Genomic DNA, 15,298 nt, shown 5'->3' with positions numbered 1-15,298 from the left:
CTAAACCTTGAGGTTTGTTATTGGAATTACTTTGATGCACTGGTGTCAGCCATCTCTGCTTCTGATGCTCAGTTTTCTGAAACGAAAGCCCTCCTTGTCCATCTCTGCTTGTCACCACCCCTCAACTGACCCAGGTTTCCAGGGGCCAGCTGGCAGAGCTGCCCACTCCAGGAAATGATTCTATCTAGGAAACTCTCCAGCAGCTGCTGTCTACATCTTGTCCTTTGCAGCTCCATGCTGCAGAAGGGTGACATTTGCAAGGTGTTTCCTGAGTGTGAGTTGTTTGCTTCTCTGAGCAGCAGCCTTTCACCTGGTCTCCCACTCTGTTTTGAAGTAGTGGCAGAAAGGGGATTGCTATGTCCCCTGCTGCACCCAAGGGCAACCAAGGAGAACTAGTCTCACGTGTCACCCTGTGGCTGTTGTACATATCAGGTCACATCCCTGATCCTCATGTAAGTCATATCCCTTATCCTTAGATGAGGATATTGGTCCTCGCTCCCTGTGACCAGAGGTTTGGGCTGAATGCTGGGCAGACATGGTGGCACCTCCTGTTCCAATCTGGGAGAAGCCCAGGAGCTGTACCTGGGGAAGGAGAATTGGGAAAGTCAGCAGAGTCTCACCCTTGCTCCTTGAGATGCACCTGGAACATGGGTGCTGCTTGAGCCTGCATATGAGGGCGCTGAGTGTCTTTGTCTGTTTTCATGGTAGCCAGTGTGCACACCAAGGATGTGGTGTCCCAGATTATGCTCCTAGACACTGGCTCCCCAGTCCACCCACTCTTTTTAGAGCTCTGGCCATAACCCCTCACTTTTTGTAGCTGGTTGGGTGGGCTGTGTGACCATTGTGTGTTCAGAGTCCCTGCACAGCTGCTAGGAGGCAGCGCCTGAGCCAGTCATGAAGGGCAACAGTTCAGCTGTCCCTTGTGGCTCCAGGAGGTAGGGGCCTGCCAGTTTCCAGAAACCTTGGCGAGGGCGGCTACTGCCGGCTCCCTGCCAGAAGCTCTTACTCAGAAAGCAGCACTTCTGGGAACAAGGGCAGCTGTTCCTGGAAGCTAGGAGAAGCGTTTTCCCGCTCTCTGTTCACAGTCGGTGTGTGTTTCCTGCTCCTTGAGCCCGGGCCTCCAGGCTTCATGAAGGGGTCTTTGTGCCTGAGTTGGGAGTGCAGCCCTGACGCCTTAGGAAATGGAAGTGCAGTTTTCCGCTGTTCTCAGAGCCCCAGGGACAGGTGGACGGGTTTGGCAAAGTGGAATCTGGGATGTTTGTCTCTCAGGCAAATAAACGCAACACACAGATTGCGTTCACTATGTGTGGTGTATATCCCTACAAAGTCAGCATGTGGATATCAGCATGGCCTCTAACTCCCTGTCTTATTATGATTCGTAGGGACAGCAAAACCTGGTGTTTCCACGGTACCAAACACAACTCAAGCATCAACTCCTCCGCAGACCCAGACCCCTCAGCCAAATCCTCCTCCTGTACAGGCCACACCTCACCCCTTCCCTGCTGTCACCCCAGACCTCATCGTCCAGACCCCTGTCATGACAGTGGTGCCTCCCCAGCCACTGCAGACGCCCCCGCCGGTGCCCCCTCAGCCACAGCCCCCACCTGCTCCAGCTCCCCAGCCTGTACAGAGCCACCCACCCATCATTGCGGCCACCCCGCAGCCTGTAAAGGTGAGTGTCCTGGGCTATGGAGGGCTGCTGTCACCAGGGAGGAGAGTGGCCCCTGTCCTTGCCTATTCTTTGCACAGAGCCTGTCCTGGGTCCCAGGCACTGGAGGGTGTTTCTGGGGAGATCTTGCTGTGCTGAAATTGCAGCCCAGAAGCAGATGCCTCGCTGACTCAAAGATCCCATAATTGTGTCACACCTCCTAGTGGGTTCCTATCCTTTGCCCCTCTCTCTAATTTAGACTGCACATATTTGCAGCTGTGCCATCTAAGTAGTCTCTGAATCCTGCCTCCCCCCTAGGAAGCTGGGGAGATGCCCTGGTGTTAGGTAGGAAGCAGCCTCCAGAGGTTCTTTGACTTCAAGTGAGCGCTTGGTTGTAAGCTTTCTCCTGCCACAGGCAGGTCCTGTCCCAGCTGCAGAGCAGAGTGGTGGGACAGGGTCTGCCTGTCCTTGGCCCTTTGCCTATGCAGTTATCTTTGGGTCCATCCTACGTGAATGTTGGGCCCCTAGACGGGACCTGGCTTTGCAGGTAACCCCAAGGAGCAGCTGTGCCAGCTGCTGTTTCTGACTCTGCCTATTGGCCCCCGTGTTCTTGGCAGACAAAGAAAGGAGTGAAGAGGAAAGCAGACACCACCACCCCTACCACCATTGACCCCATTCACGAGCCACCCTCACTACCCCCGGAGCCTAAGACCACCAAACTGGGCCCGAGGCGGGAGAGCAGCCGGCCTGTGAAACCTCCAAAGAAGGATGTGCCCGACTCTCAGCAGCACCCAGCATCAGAGAAGAGCAGCAAGGTCTCAGAGCAGCTCAAGTGCTGCAGCGGCATCCTCAAGGAAATGTTTGCTAAGAAGCACGCCGCCTATGCCTGGCCCTTCTACAAGCCTGTGGATGTGGAGGCGCTGGGCCTGCACGACTACTGTGACATCATCAAGCACCCCATGGACATGAGCACAATCAAGGTGAGCTGGATGTGCCTTAGCAGGGTGGGACAAGGTGGGCAGGCCCTCTCTCCACAATGGAATCTCCCCAGACCTTCCGGTCCAAGAGGAGACCCAGGCCTGGAACAAGGGCTGCATGGGCTTTTCCCCAAAACCCAGAGAAACTCAGCGCCCCCTGCTGGGTGCTTTGGGACACGCTCCAAGACCCAGTGCTTGGCCATTGTGACTGTAGGCAGCTGTGCTGCCTCTTCTCCTGTCTGAGGAAAAGCAAGACAAGCCCTTTGGCCTTGCACACACTGTAGATGCTTCATGAGAGTTTGGGGCTTAGTGGCCTCTCCAGGCTCTTTGTGATGGGGAGGACCTTGCTGTCTTCACCGTGTGGGAGGCACGCTGTAAGTGCTAACACTGTCACCATAGTGTTTTGAGGCCTTTTTGGTTTTATGACTTGTTACATGTTTCTTCTGGGAGTGGAGTTCTAAACATGGGGCAGGCAGAGCAGGGGACAGTGCTGTCTCCCTTTGACCGGTTCCCATACTGTGTCATCATGATGAGGTGGGCCCAGCCCTCTCCATCATTTCTTCCCCTCAGTTCTGGTTCACGCTCTGCTTTTTGTGGGTTCTGAGTCTACCTGCCTTTGAGCCAGGTGGGTGAGTTGAGATGCTGGCAGGGCCAATCCCAGCCCTGAGGTTAGGATCTGTGGTGATGGCATGTCCCCCCACTACAGCCTGGACCAAACTTGAGAGCCATTGAGAAACCAGCGTGCTCCTCTAGGCAACCCTTTTGTCTGCTGCCAGCCACCTCTCCACTGTCATGTGGCAGACACAGCTGACAGGGACCTGTCTTGTTTTCCAGTCTAAACTGGAGGCCCGTGAGTACCGTGATGCTCAGGAGTTCGGTGCTGACGTCCGATTGATGTTCTCCAACTGCTATAAATACAACCCTCCCGACCATGAGGTGGTGGCTATGGCCCGCAAGCTCCAGGTGAGGATCAGGAGGACCCAGCCACCCTCAGCAGAGCAGGCTGAGGTAGTCGTGGTAGTAGACCTCTGTGGGCCTCTGTCACCTTCCTTGGGATAATGCCATGTTGCTTTAGAAAAGTGCCTAAACTCAGCCTAGTACCTACCTTTTAATTTGGGGTTATTTGATTATAATTAAAGCAGAGTGGGTGTTCTACTGGAAGCCCTCCCTCCCCACCCTCCACCAGCACTCAGTTGCTTTTGGCTGGAAGAATGGGTGTGTGCTGTGCATAGCCCAGTCTCTTCTGTATAACAGACCTGTCTCAGGTGGGTTGGGCATGGAGGGTATTCTTGCAAAGTAGGCACTGTCACAGTCATGAGCTGAGGACATCTGCACTGTGGACATCTCTTCACCAGAGCCTTAAGAGAGCCTTCTAGCTGCAGAGAAGTTGTTTCCACATGGCCACAATTCTCATGGTGGGTCCTGGGCCACTTCCTTCAAGTTGAGAGCCTGGGTGGTGCACACTGTGACGAGCACATGTGGGCAAGGAGGGGAGATTATAGCATAGATGTATAGACTAACTCTACTAATATTTTTTTAAAAAAGGAAAAATACCTAAGTCTAAACAATGTCTTTTCTTGGTTAATAAGGTTGGATTAAAGTTTTTGGAGAATGACATCACGATTTAGTACTGTCGTTATCATCTTTTCTAATTTTTTTTTCTGGGTTTTTTTTGTTTGTTTTGTTTTGTTTTAGATGGAGTTTCGCTCTTGTTGCCCAGGCTGGAGTGCAGTGGCTTGATCTTGGCTCACTGCAACCTCCGCCTCCTGGGTTCGAGCAGTTCTTCTCCCTCAGCCTCCCGAGTAGCTGGGATTACTGGCATGTACCACTACACATGGCTAATTTTGTATTTTTAGTACAGATGGGATTTTACCATGTTGGTCAGGCTGGTCTCTAACTTCCAACCTCAGATGATCTGCCCACCTTGGCCTCCCAAAGTGCTGAGATTACAGGTGTGAGCCACTGAGCCTGGCCCTTTTTTTGTTTGTTTTTTGTTTTTTAGTTTTTGGGAAACAGAGTCTTGCTCTGTCACCCAAGCTAGAGTGCAGTGGTGCTGTCTTGGCTTGCTGCAACCTCCATCTCCTGTGTTAAGCAGGTCTCTGCCTCAGCCTCTTGAGTAGCTGGGACTGTAGGCTTGCACCACCATGCCTGGCTAATTTAGTGCCCCCCTCCCTTTTTTTTTTTTAAAGAGATGGGGTTTTGCCATGTTGCACGGGCTGGTCTGGAACCCCTAGGCTTAAGTGATCCACCTGCCTTAGACTCCCTAAGTGCTGGAGTTACAGACCAACAGGCTGTTGGCTGGGCCACCTGCCATCACGAGGTGCTGATGTGCTCATTGTAGGCTTAAGCGGGTTTCTGCACACCTGGCTGTCGCAGCCATCTGCTTCCCAGGCAGAAGTAAGGACTTGGAAAGCCTTTGATGATCTGTGCCAGGCAGAGGTCACCAGAGCCCCCCTGCCTGCTTGCCTCTCAGCTGCACCAGTTCCCCATGTTGTCCCAGACTCCCCACCATAGCATACCCTACCTACTCCCACCAGACCTAAGGCACTATCTTTCCTGTTCGCTGTGGATCAGGGGCGGCCTTTGGTTCAGAGGACATCCGCTCAAACTCTTGAAGTAGGATAAACACTTCCCTTGTGAGGTTTGTTGGGCTCTTTCTTACTAGTATGGACGTGGCTCTTGTTATTTAAATGCATGCTCAGGCTTGGAGCTTTTTATTTCTACTGTTTTTGTTTTTATTTTTTGGCAACAGATTCTCATTCTGCTTACTGCAGCCTCAACCTGCTGTGCTCAGTTGAGCCTCCCCAGGTAGTTAGGATAGCATGTGCTCCCATGCCTGGCTAATTTTTGTATTTTTTTGGTAGAGATGGTGTCTGATTATGTTGTCCAGGCTGGTCTGAAACTCCTGGGCTTAGGTGATCCACCCACCTCAGCCTCCCAAACTGTCAGGATTGCAGGCATTAGCAATCCTGCAAACGGTGCCTTGCCCATTTCTTAGTTTTTATTTTCTGTGACTTGGGGCTTGGGGAGTTGTTGCCCTCTCTTCGCTTTGCTGTTTGTGTGCATTCTTCACAAGCAACATTGCCCCCTCATCATTCATGTTTGTATTTCCCATCCTTGAAGAAGTTCAGGCTTTTTAATTTCTATGCAGTTTTTGTTCAGAGCCACCCAGTGGCAGTGGTGCCCTCAGATTTGTGTCTTCAGCTCCTCCGTCGTGCTCTCTCTCCCTCTTCTGCTGTCTTGAGAAGACAGGTGCACAGCTCTTGCCCACTCTGCTCACATTGATACTCATGCCCTTCATCTACCTTCATAGGAACAGCTCATCAGAAACAGATTCTCTCTCAGTACCAAAGGTGACTTTTTTGAGCTACTTTACAAAGATAGAAAGCACCCTCTGATTCCATGTTTAGCTCTTCCTTCCTCATTTTTGTCCCTTTTCCTTTTCCTCTCCTGACCCCATGGAGCCACCTCCTTTTCACAATTTTCTCCAACAAAGATTTTGGGGTTTCAAGTGTTTTTTGCATTTTTCTCCTTCTGGGAGGGGAATAAGCCTGCCTGAACGTGGAATTTACCAATAGCAAGGCCACTAGGATGTCTGCCACACCAGGGCCTGCAGCAGAAGAGTTTCTTCCTACATAATGGACTCCAGGTGCTGGACTGGAGTAGACACAGGCCTTGCTCTCAAGGGGTGGGACCAGTTCAGGCAAGGGGTAGGGGGTGCTGCGGGTGGACTTCCTCTGCCCCAAACCACTTTGACTGTCCTTGGGTATGGCACCTCTCTGTGCCAGCACTTGGTAGAGGTGTTTCTGCTTCAACAACAGAATTGATTTGGAGGGGTTTCAGGGCAGGCTTTTATTCTAGTGAGCATTTGTGTCTGTGGCATTTCAGTCTTTGTTTTTCTTATTTCTTTTTTTTTTTTTTTGGAGACAAGAGTTTCGCTCTTGTTACCCAGGCTGGAGTGCAATGGCGCGATCCTGGCTCACCGCAACCTCCGCCTCCTGGGTTCAGGCAATTCTCCTGCCTCAGCCTCCTGAGTAGCTGGGATTACAGGCATGCGCCACCATGCCCAGCTAATTTTTTGTATTTTTAGTAGAGACGGGGTTTCACCATGTTGACCAGGTTGGTCTCGATCTCTTGACCTTGTGATCCACCCGCCTCGGCCTCCCAAAGTGCTGGGATTACAGGCTTGAGCCACCGCGCCCGGCCTGTTTTTCTTATTTCTAAGTTCTCTGCATCAGCACAGGGTAGAGCAAATTCCCCATCAGGGAAGGGGAGGGACAAAGCGCCAGCCAGCCCTTGCTCACCTGTTCAGGAGCTGTTGGGACCTGCTTAGTTGGGTCTCTTAATTTGGCTGGGTCCCTGAAAGTTACTTGGAAAAGGATCCACTTCATTTTTCTCTCTCTGCCTCTAAATTCTGGGATCCTTGAGAAAACCTACGTTCCACAGCCTGACAGCCGCTAGTTTCACTGTCTGAAACTAGTGCGGCTGTGCTGAAGCTGAGAACCATGACTTCATGACTCAGATCTCTAGAGGAGTTGGGTGGAGGTTCTGGGATGCCGGGCAGGGGGCTGGACCTCACCTGGATCTCAAGACACTGTCAAGCCAACAGCAGAATGCCTGCACTCCGTGTTCCTTTGTGACTACTACTGTCTACTACTGCTCACCATCACAGCCTCCCTTGTGAGATGGTTGCCCTCGGTGCATCTTGAGTCTTGTGTTACTGTCCTCTCGCTGGCCTCACAGCACCCCCAACTGTGTTCTTTCACCCTCAGGTCTCAGCACACTTCCAGCTCATAGTGACCCCTTGCTGCCCATTCATTTGCCTTTCTGTTTCCCACTAGACTATGAGCTCCTTGATCAGGGAGCTCGTTTCTGTTTACCATCAAGCTGGTACTTGGGATCGTGTGACTGTTGCAGCCACACAGCAAGGTTTTCCTACAGCAGACCTGGGCCCAGTGGCTTGTAGGTTTCCCAGGATGCCCCTGACTCAGTCTGCAACAGAGTTCTCACATCCAAGACATGACAGGGTCATGCAACTGGACATGCCAAGCAGCCGGCAATTCCCAGCCCCGCCAATGTTAGTTTCTCATCCCAGCTGGCTTCATGTCTTGTATTCTTTGCTCTTTGTTCTTGGGGCCTTTGGAGAGCCAGGGCCATGGGCACCCAGGGAATGGAAGGAGGCCTCAAGAGTGAACACCACACACCTCCACTCCACCATTTACACAACAGTCATCACCTGACAGGGAGGAATGAGGATGTCCTCATGTCTTGAAGCTGGCTGAGGCTCACAGATCAGTTCACTGAAGCAGCTGCCACTCAGTAGAGGGTACTCCCTCTGTCCTGGGAAGGAGAGCTGATCATCTCCCTCCATGATATCCTAGCACTTCTGAGGCCCACTTCTCCTCTAACCTGCTTGCTGCTGCTTGGCAGCAGGCCTGGCTCTTCCAGAAGCTCATGTGGCCCCAGATGTCCTTTGGAGTCAGTTTGGGACCTGAGCCTACCCACATCCAGGGCACTATTCACCTGGTATGTGGCCAGGTGCTGCAGGGCTAGAGGTCTGTGTTACACTCTTACTGGGGCCTCCACTCTGATGTGAAGCCCCCTACCTTTTCCTGCCTGGGCCCTTCTTCTGTCAGGCTAACTGGTGATGGTTTCTGGTCATCCCTTCTTGTGTGTCTTACTCCTTGCATCAGACCTGCTCAAGGAGTTACTACTTTGCTGGGTGCAGTGTGGCTTATGCCTGTAATCCTGGCACTTTTTGGAGGCCAAGGTGGGAGGATTCCTTTATCCCAGGAGTTGGAGACCAGTCTGGGCAACATGGCAGAATCCTGTCTGTACAAACATTTAGCTGGGCATGGTGGTCTCAGTTACTCAGGAGGCTGAGGCAGGAAGATCTGTTGAGCCCAGGAGGATGAGGCTGTAGTGAGCCATGATTGAGCCATTGACTGCATTCCATCCTGGGCGACAGCAAGGCCCTATCTCAAAAAAAAAAAAAAAAAAAAAGTAGAAGAAAGAAAAGAAAGTTATTGGGTTGGGTTGGACACAGTGACTCAGCGCTGGTAATCCCAACACTTTGGGAGGCCACGGCAGATGGGGATCTCTTGAAGTCAGGAGTTCAAGACCAGCCTAGCCTAAAATGGTAGAACCCCTCTCTGTTAAAAATACAAAAATTAGCTGGGTATGGTGGCGTGTCCCTATAACTTCAGCTACTTGGGAGGCAGAGGTTACAGTGAACTGAGATAGCACCACTACACTCCGGCTTGGGTGACAGCGAGACTCTATCTCAAAAAAAAGAAAAAAAGAAAAGAAAAAGTTACTGGCTAAAGGAAGTCTTACTGATGGTGGCCTAGAGGGGAGGGAATCCACACCACAGCTATATGGCATGCCTGCTCTAGCAGCCTTCAGAGGAAACCTCAAGGTGTGTTTCCTGAGCCATCAGGAGGGGATTCCAGAGCCGTGATGTTCTCTGAAGCATTGACACACATTTAGGGAAGGGTCTTTGCCGTAGTGTGTTTTCCACGTTGATCAGTTTATTCCCGGTTTAAAGCAGTTCCCAGAATCCTGGGAAGCCAGCCCGGTGCTTCTGCCTCTGTCCTGAGCCGTCACTGGATTGCGCTCAGTGCTCCCAGGGTGGGGCAGGGATTTGCCAGCTGGTTGGCAGTATGTGCGGCCAGACCCCAGTGTTCACGCATGGCTGCTCTGACTTGAGCTCAGTGATCCCACGTGGTTCCATCCAATTGCTGGATCTTAGGGTTGAAAGGTCTTAGGGTCTCCTGCACATGATGGCTCCCTCTTGTAGCCTATCCTCAGTGCCCCACACCTGCTGCCTGGTCCTCTCTTACCTTGTCCTGCGTGCCCTGGAAATGCCTACACCAGTGGTGCAGCCCTGCTTGGTTAAGTGCTCCAAGGCAGATCTGAGTGAGGAGTGTGAGGAGACTGTCTTAGACCCGTGTCTGCTACAGCAGAGCTTCGCCTCTTAGAGGAGGTGCACTTGTAGCAGGCACACTCCTACCCGGGGCCTCTGCACCTGCCCTGCCCTCTGCCTGGAACACCCTCCCAAACTACAGACTCCTCCTGCTCCCCACTGGTGTGTGAGCCATGTATCTGGCGGGATCCTCAGCTAACTCTTTTGGGGACTGTGGGTACCCTTGGCCCAGTGCCATCTGTCAAGCACCCCCAGATTTCAGTGGGCTGGCTGCCTTGGTGGCCTGGGTCACATGCCCTTACCTGGGCTGTGTCCCCCAGGGAGTGAGTGCCCAGCTACATCTGGACCACCTTGCTCTTCATAGTGAGCTTTGAGAGAGGAGTGTTGCAAGAGTTGTCAGAGGCCCTCAGCTGGTCCTTGCCCCTCCCTGTCTTGGTGTCAGAGAGAGAGGGCCACCATCCTCTTTTGCCCTCTGTTGCTTACTGTTGAGTTGGCCTCAGCAGCCAGTGAGGCCAGGGTGATACTAGGCTGTGGCCTGGGTACCCAGCAGCCCTCATTATGGCATGGCTTTTCCTTACCAGGACGTGTTCGAAATGCGTTTTGCCAAGATGCCAGATGAGCCTGAGGAGCCAGTGGTGGCTGTATCATCCCCGGCAGTGCCCCCTCCCACCAAGGTTGTGGCCCCACCCTCATCCAGCGACAGCAGCAGCGATAGCTCCTCAGACAGTGACAGTTCGACTGATGACTCTGAGGAGGAGCGAGCTCAGCGGCTGGCTGAGCTCCAGGAGCAGGTGAGGGTGTTGGTGGCTCTATTCCCAATCCCCAAAGTCCATGGACCTGGGTGGCCTCCCCAGAAGTTTCTAAGAGATGTTCTTGGCACTGAGTTCCCAAGGGAGCAGAATACCCACTGGACCACCTGTGGCCTTTACCTCTCTGCTAGGTCAAGTGCATGTTGATCATACACGTATGTATGGTGTATGTGTTGAGCTTGCAGTTGGGGAGCGGAAGGGAAATGGCCATTTTCTGGGCAGAGAGGAGGCTTCTTGATCCTGTCAGTTTTGGGAAGGAGGAGGTTGAGCCAGGATGTTCTTTTCTCCCAAACCTACCTGGTTGCTCCTCTCCCTGCAGCCAGTCATCAGGCCCTTTGTACCTGACATGTATGCTCTTATTTAGCCTCTTAAGGGCCCTTCTGGGATCAGGATGGCCATGACACTTAGTGTCTGTTGGCTTGATGGGCTCCTCTGGTGAGGAGGACACAGGCAGTCTTTGGAGTTGAGGGAATGGTGTGGGCATAGGCATGTTAGGAATCTGGTTAACATGACAGGCCCACAACTGGGGGCCATCTCTCCCTCTACCTCCCCTATGCCCACACCCTGATGCTTCAGGCGCATGCTGTCATGTTTTTTGGAGCAGACGCCTGGGTCTTGGGTGACGGGAAGACCATCTCAGCCCTGGGTGTGTGTCTTGCTTGTCTGGTCCACAGCTCAAAGCCGTGCACGAGCAGCTTGCAGCCCTCTCTCAGCCCCAGCAGAACAAACCAAAGAAAAAGGAGAAAGACAAGAAGGAAAAGAAAAAAGAAAAGCACAAAAAGAAAGAGGAAGTAGAAGAGAATAAAAAGAGTAAAGCCAAGGAACCTCCTCCCAAAAAGACAAAGAAAAATAATAGCAGCAACAGCAATTCGAGGTCTGTGTCCCCTGAGTTTGCCCTGGGTGAGGATCCTCCTTCCACTGTCTCCCCTGAGACACCATGTGGGCCCCTGCAGCCATAGCTCCCCAGGGTGGGCTGGTGGCCGCTTGCATGCAGGACTTTAGCTGCACTGCTTCTGCCCTTTTCTGTGGGGTCAGCCTTTGGGGCTCACCACATTTGGTCGGGGAAGGATAGGCAGCAAGGATAGGGCTGTAACACCACCGCAACTCAGGTAGCCTCAAGCCAGTTTGTTTTCAGTGTCCACTGGGTGTTCCCACAGATTGGGTTGCCCATGCCTCGTTTCCTGTGAAGGCCAGTAGGTGAGGAGTATGGGAAGGACACCCCCTGCACCCCTTCTCCCCAGCATACATGTGGAGGAATGAGTGCCTGGCTTCCTCAGGAGGCCCGTTCTTGATGGTGTCTGCATCGTCCCTTCATAGCAAGAAGGAGCCAGCGCCCATGAAGAGCAAGCCCCCTCCCACGTATGAGTCAGAGGAAGAGGACAAGTGCAAGCCTATGTCCTATGAGGAGAAGCGGCAGCTCAGCCTGGACATCAACAAGCTCCCCGGAGAGAAGCTGGGCCGAGTGGTGCACATCATCCAGTCACGGGAGCCCTCACTGAAGAACTCCAACCCCGACGAGATCGAGATCGACTTTGAGACCCTGAAGCCATCCACACTGCGTGAGCTGGAGCGCTATGTCACCTCCTGTTTGCGGAAGAAAAGGAAACCTCAAGGTGTGTTTGAGCCCTCTGGGGATGGGGGTTCTTCTGTCGACCCCAAGTGTCACTTCCCCTTCCTTACTCAGTCCATTCTCTCTGTGTGCCTTTTTTCCAATTATAACATTTCTGTTCTTGACACAGAAACCTGGAAGGTTGTGACATCATACTCACCCCTAGGTTGCTGTCAGTGTCTTTGTAGATCTCTGGCTCGATGTGTCTGGGGCCCCTCTGCACCTTGTTATAAGCCACAGCTGAAGCTGTGTTCTGAGCCACAGCTGCTTTCAACCTCAACTGCCTGCTGCTGAGTCTTCCTCTGGCCTCTTGGGGGAAGGAGGAAAGGCGGGTCTGCAGGGTCCCAGGACCTGCGTACTGATGCATTAATGCAGCACTGAGCCAGCCTCTGTCCTTGTAGGAGGGACAATTCAGTGTGGCGTTCTCTCTGGACTCTTCCAAGCAGCTCTTTTGTGTCACAGCTCATTTTGGCCCGCAGCTTACGTCTTAGGACCATAGGAATTAGGATTGGTGTTACAGCATTGCACACAGTCTTTGTCCTGAGCCCATACTGGCTCTTTGGGGTCCTTTGGGCCCTTCCCTGGGGCATACCACATGATGATTTCCAGCGTGCATCTGAACAGCTATGCTGGGAGACCCCCAGGCCTCTCCCTGCCTTGCATTACCTCTGGGTAGCTTGTTCCTTTTGGGTCCTCCTCTTCCTCTACCAGAAAAGTGAGAGAATCAAAGCCGCATGCTGAGCGGTACCTTGTGTTAAGAAATTATCCCTCTGCTTGGTCTCTTGAATTCTTGATAAACCCTCCAAAGGGGACTTTGAGAGTTTGAAGGAACCTTGTAATTCCAGTGTAAGCAGTCTACCCATGGGAACTGAGTCTGTTTCGATTCTGGGAGTGGCAGCTGGCAGTTAGGATTAGCCTAGGGGCCCACAGTGCTCAGGCACCTCGCTGGTTCTTACTCTAGATGGATGGGGTGTTCCCATGGCTAAGAGCAGCCTCCTGGGCCAGGGCCCTGCCTAACCAGCTCCCATTGCTTGGGTTGCAGCTGAGAAAGTTGATGTGATTGCCGGCTCCTCCAAGATGAAGGGCTTCTCGTCCTCAGAGTCTGAGAGCTCCAGTGAGTCCAGTTCCTCTGACAGTGAAGACTCCGAAACAGGTTAGGTGACTTGTGTCTTACCTGTCTTATCAAACTCCTCCCACCTGTGCCCAATAGCAGCTCAGTCTTGTGTCCAGGATGCTAGAACCTAGGGACAGCATTCCCAGAACTTAGGCCCTCTGTCTGCCTGTGTCTGTGTTAACTGTCTCCCTGGGGCCGGGGATAGCCCTGCACTCTGTGCCGCAGTGTCCATTCTCTCAGCGTGACTCTGTTGCTGTCCCTGCCAGGGGCTGGACGTGGAGGACGAATGGCCAAGGGCATTGACACTGTGGAGCTCTGGGTGGCAGGTGGGGAGGCTGGGTTGTGAGGACTGTGGGCGTGGGGGCCCAGGCGTTGGTGTGGACCTTGATGTGACCGCACCCAGCTTTCTGCCCCAGGGGAGACTCCATGTCCCCAGAGCCTTCCCCATATCCCAGTCACACGCAGTGTGACTGCTTCAGGGAGATGCTTCGCTGGTTTCTGGTGGATGTGGAGCAGACTGCAGCTGGCCCTGCCATCACTTGGGCCCCAGCCATTGCCTGCTCCTCCCCAGAGTGTGCTCATTGCTGTGTTGGCTGCTCCTGAATCTGCCCTAACTCCACGCACACCAGGACCTGCGTGTCCCACTCGAAGTCTAACTAACAGTCCCTTCTTTTCATGCCCCATTGGCCTGCACATCTGTCCCTGGGTTCCCCATTAGAGCCCACCTTCGGGACAGCAGCCTCAGTGGGAGGTAGAGGTGGATAGCAATGCTGGGTGTTGGCAGGGGTGGGGAGGGGGCTGCTGTCCTCCAAGTGTGTGTTTTCCTCATTATTCTCAGGGCCATAGATACTCAGACTGGCCCAGAGGAGAGGATAGGGAGGAGGAAGCCATGGTGCCCAGGAGGCCTGGTGACCAGCTCCTGCTGAGAGACAGTGCTAACATTCTGTGTCCAGGGCCGATGGGGTTGCCACTAGGCTGATGCAGCTGCATCAATGAGCCAGCGTGCTGCAGCCAGCCACCTGAGAGCTGGCCCTAGGGTCTCAGGCAGGCTGGGGAGTGGGGATCTACATTGGGAATGTGTGTTTTGGCAGTAGACTCCTGTCTGTTCTCCCAGACTTGTGCCACCCCAGGAATTTTATTCTAACTAGAAATAAATGCTAACCCTCAGTAATCCGTGCATGTAAATTACTTGATCTTGCCAAGGGTGATTGGGCATCCTTCACAGCAACTGCAGAGAGCCATGTTGCTCTGAGGTGTGTGCGCACAGATACGGCAGGAGCAGGTGGCACCTCGGTCCCTGTCAGTATTGTTCTTCCCCTGGTGCCCTCTGCTTCCCAGTGAGTGAGGAGACTTGCCATGAAGTGGGCTAAAGGACCCTCCAGGACTCCACGTGCCCACATTTTCTAGCACAACTGTGTGGAGAATGCCCTGGGCAGCTCACCATCCTTCTGGCCTTCCCTGTCGCCATCTTTTACGCTTTGATCTCTAACCGGCACTCTCCCCACACTGTTTTTGTAATCCATCAGCCAGCAGGAGGCGCTGTACCCTATGGCTGCCCAGAAAGGGCTGGCTCTGCCACCCCATGCTAGAGCCTCCACTCGCAGCAGGGTGAGTGGGGTGAATGGCTGTATTCTTGGATCCAATTAGCATTCCTGGTGGCTGCTGACTTTTCACTTTTGGTGCCAGCCGAGCCTCCAGCCTGCCTTCCTCTGGGTTTTTGCACCTCCTCTTTTCTAGCCGACTGCTGTCACCAGGGGTTTTGTTGCCTTTTCGTCTTAAGGATCTGAGTGACCAAGTGGAAACCCCAGATGCTGAAATTGGCAGGGGACCTGATTACTAAAATGATGTGGCGTGGCCATGGTGGGGTTGCTGCTTTAGCCCTCACAAGACAAGACGCTTTAGGGGGCTGTGGACATCACATCCTGATTTCCAGTCTGTGATCGTGGCCTTTGCCCTTGGCCTCTGCACCCTCTTCTGGACTCCTCTGCTTTGGGAGAGGAGTTGGGAGCGCTCCTGGCTTAGCGCTCCTGGCTTACTGAGTGAGTGCCCCACACCCCTCCTGCCACTGCCGCGATTATTATTTTTTCACTCCCCCACTTTCAAAAAAAGTGGAAAGATTGTGCAAGAAGTAATCTGAGAGTCCTGGGAACAGCTGTCCTGGCGGGAAGGAGGGCGAGATTTACAGTCTCAGAGCCTCTGGCTCCCAGGTTCCCAGG

At 53.1% G+C, this 15,298-nt stretch overlaps 1 protein-coding gene across 4 annotated transcripts in view; it reads left to right on the top strand.

The window, feature by feature from the left end:
- Positions 1-15,298, top strand: part of BRD4 (bromodomain containing 4) — a 103,129-nt gene that overhangs the window by 72,867 nt on the left and 14,964 nt on the right. For all 4 annotated transcript variants that reach the window (XM_039466818.2, XM_039466819.2, XM_039466817.2 and 1 more), the window contains exons 5-11: positions 1,383-1,672; positions 2,266-2,628; positions 3,460-3,588; positions 10,132-10,341; positions 11,034-11,233; positions 11,677-11,972; positions 13,011-13,121. In XM_039466818.2, the coding sequence (XP_039322752.1) occupies positions 1,383-1,672; positions 2,266-2,628; positions 3,460-3,588; positions 10,132-10,341; positions 11,034-11,233; positions 11,677-11,972; positions 13,011-13,121 (1,599 nt within the window). The remainder of the gene's footprint in view (positions 1-1,382; positions 1,673-2,265; positions 2,629-3,459; positions 3,589-10,131; positions 10,342-11,033; positions 11,234-11,676; positions 11,973-13,010; positions 13,122-15,298) is intronic.

This window comes from Saimiri boliviensis, chromosome 14 (genome assembly GCF_048565385.1).
Source record: "Saimiri boliviensis isolate mSaiBol1 chromosome 14, mSaiBol1.pri, whole genome shotgun sequence".
Classification (NCBI taxonomy): domain Eukaryota; kingdom Metazoa; phylum Chordata; class Mammalia; order Primates; family Cebidae; genus Saimiri; species Saimiri boliviensis.
The sequence above is the reverse complement of the archived record's forward strand: the minus strand, read 5'-3'. Positions and strand labels throughout refer to the sequence as shown.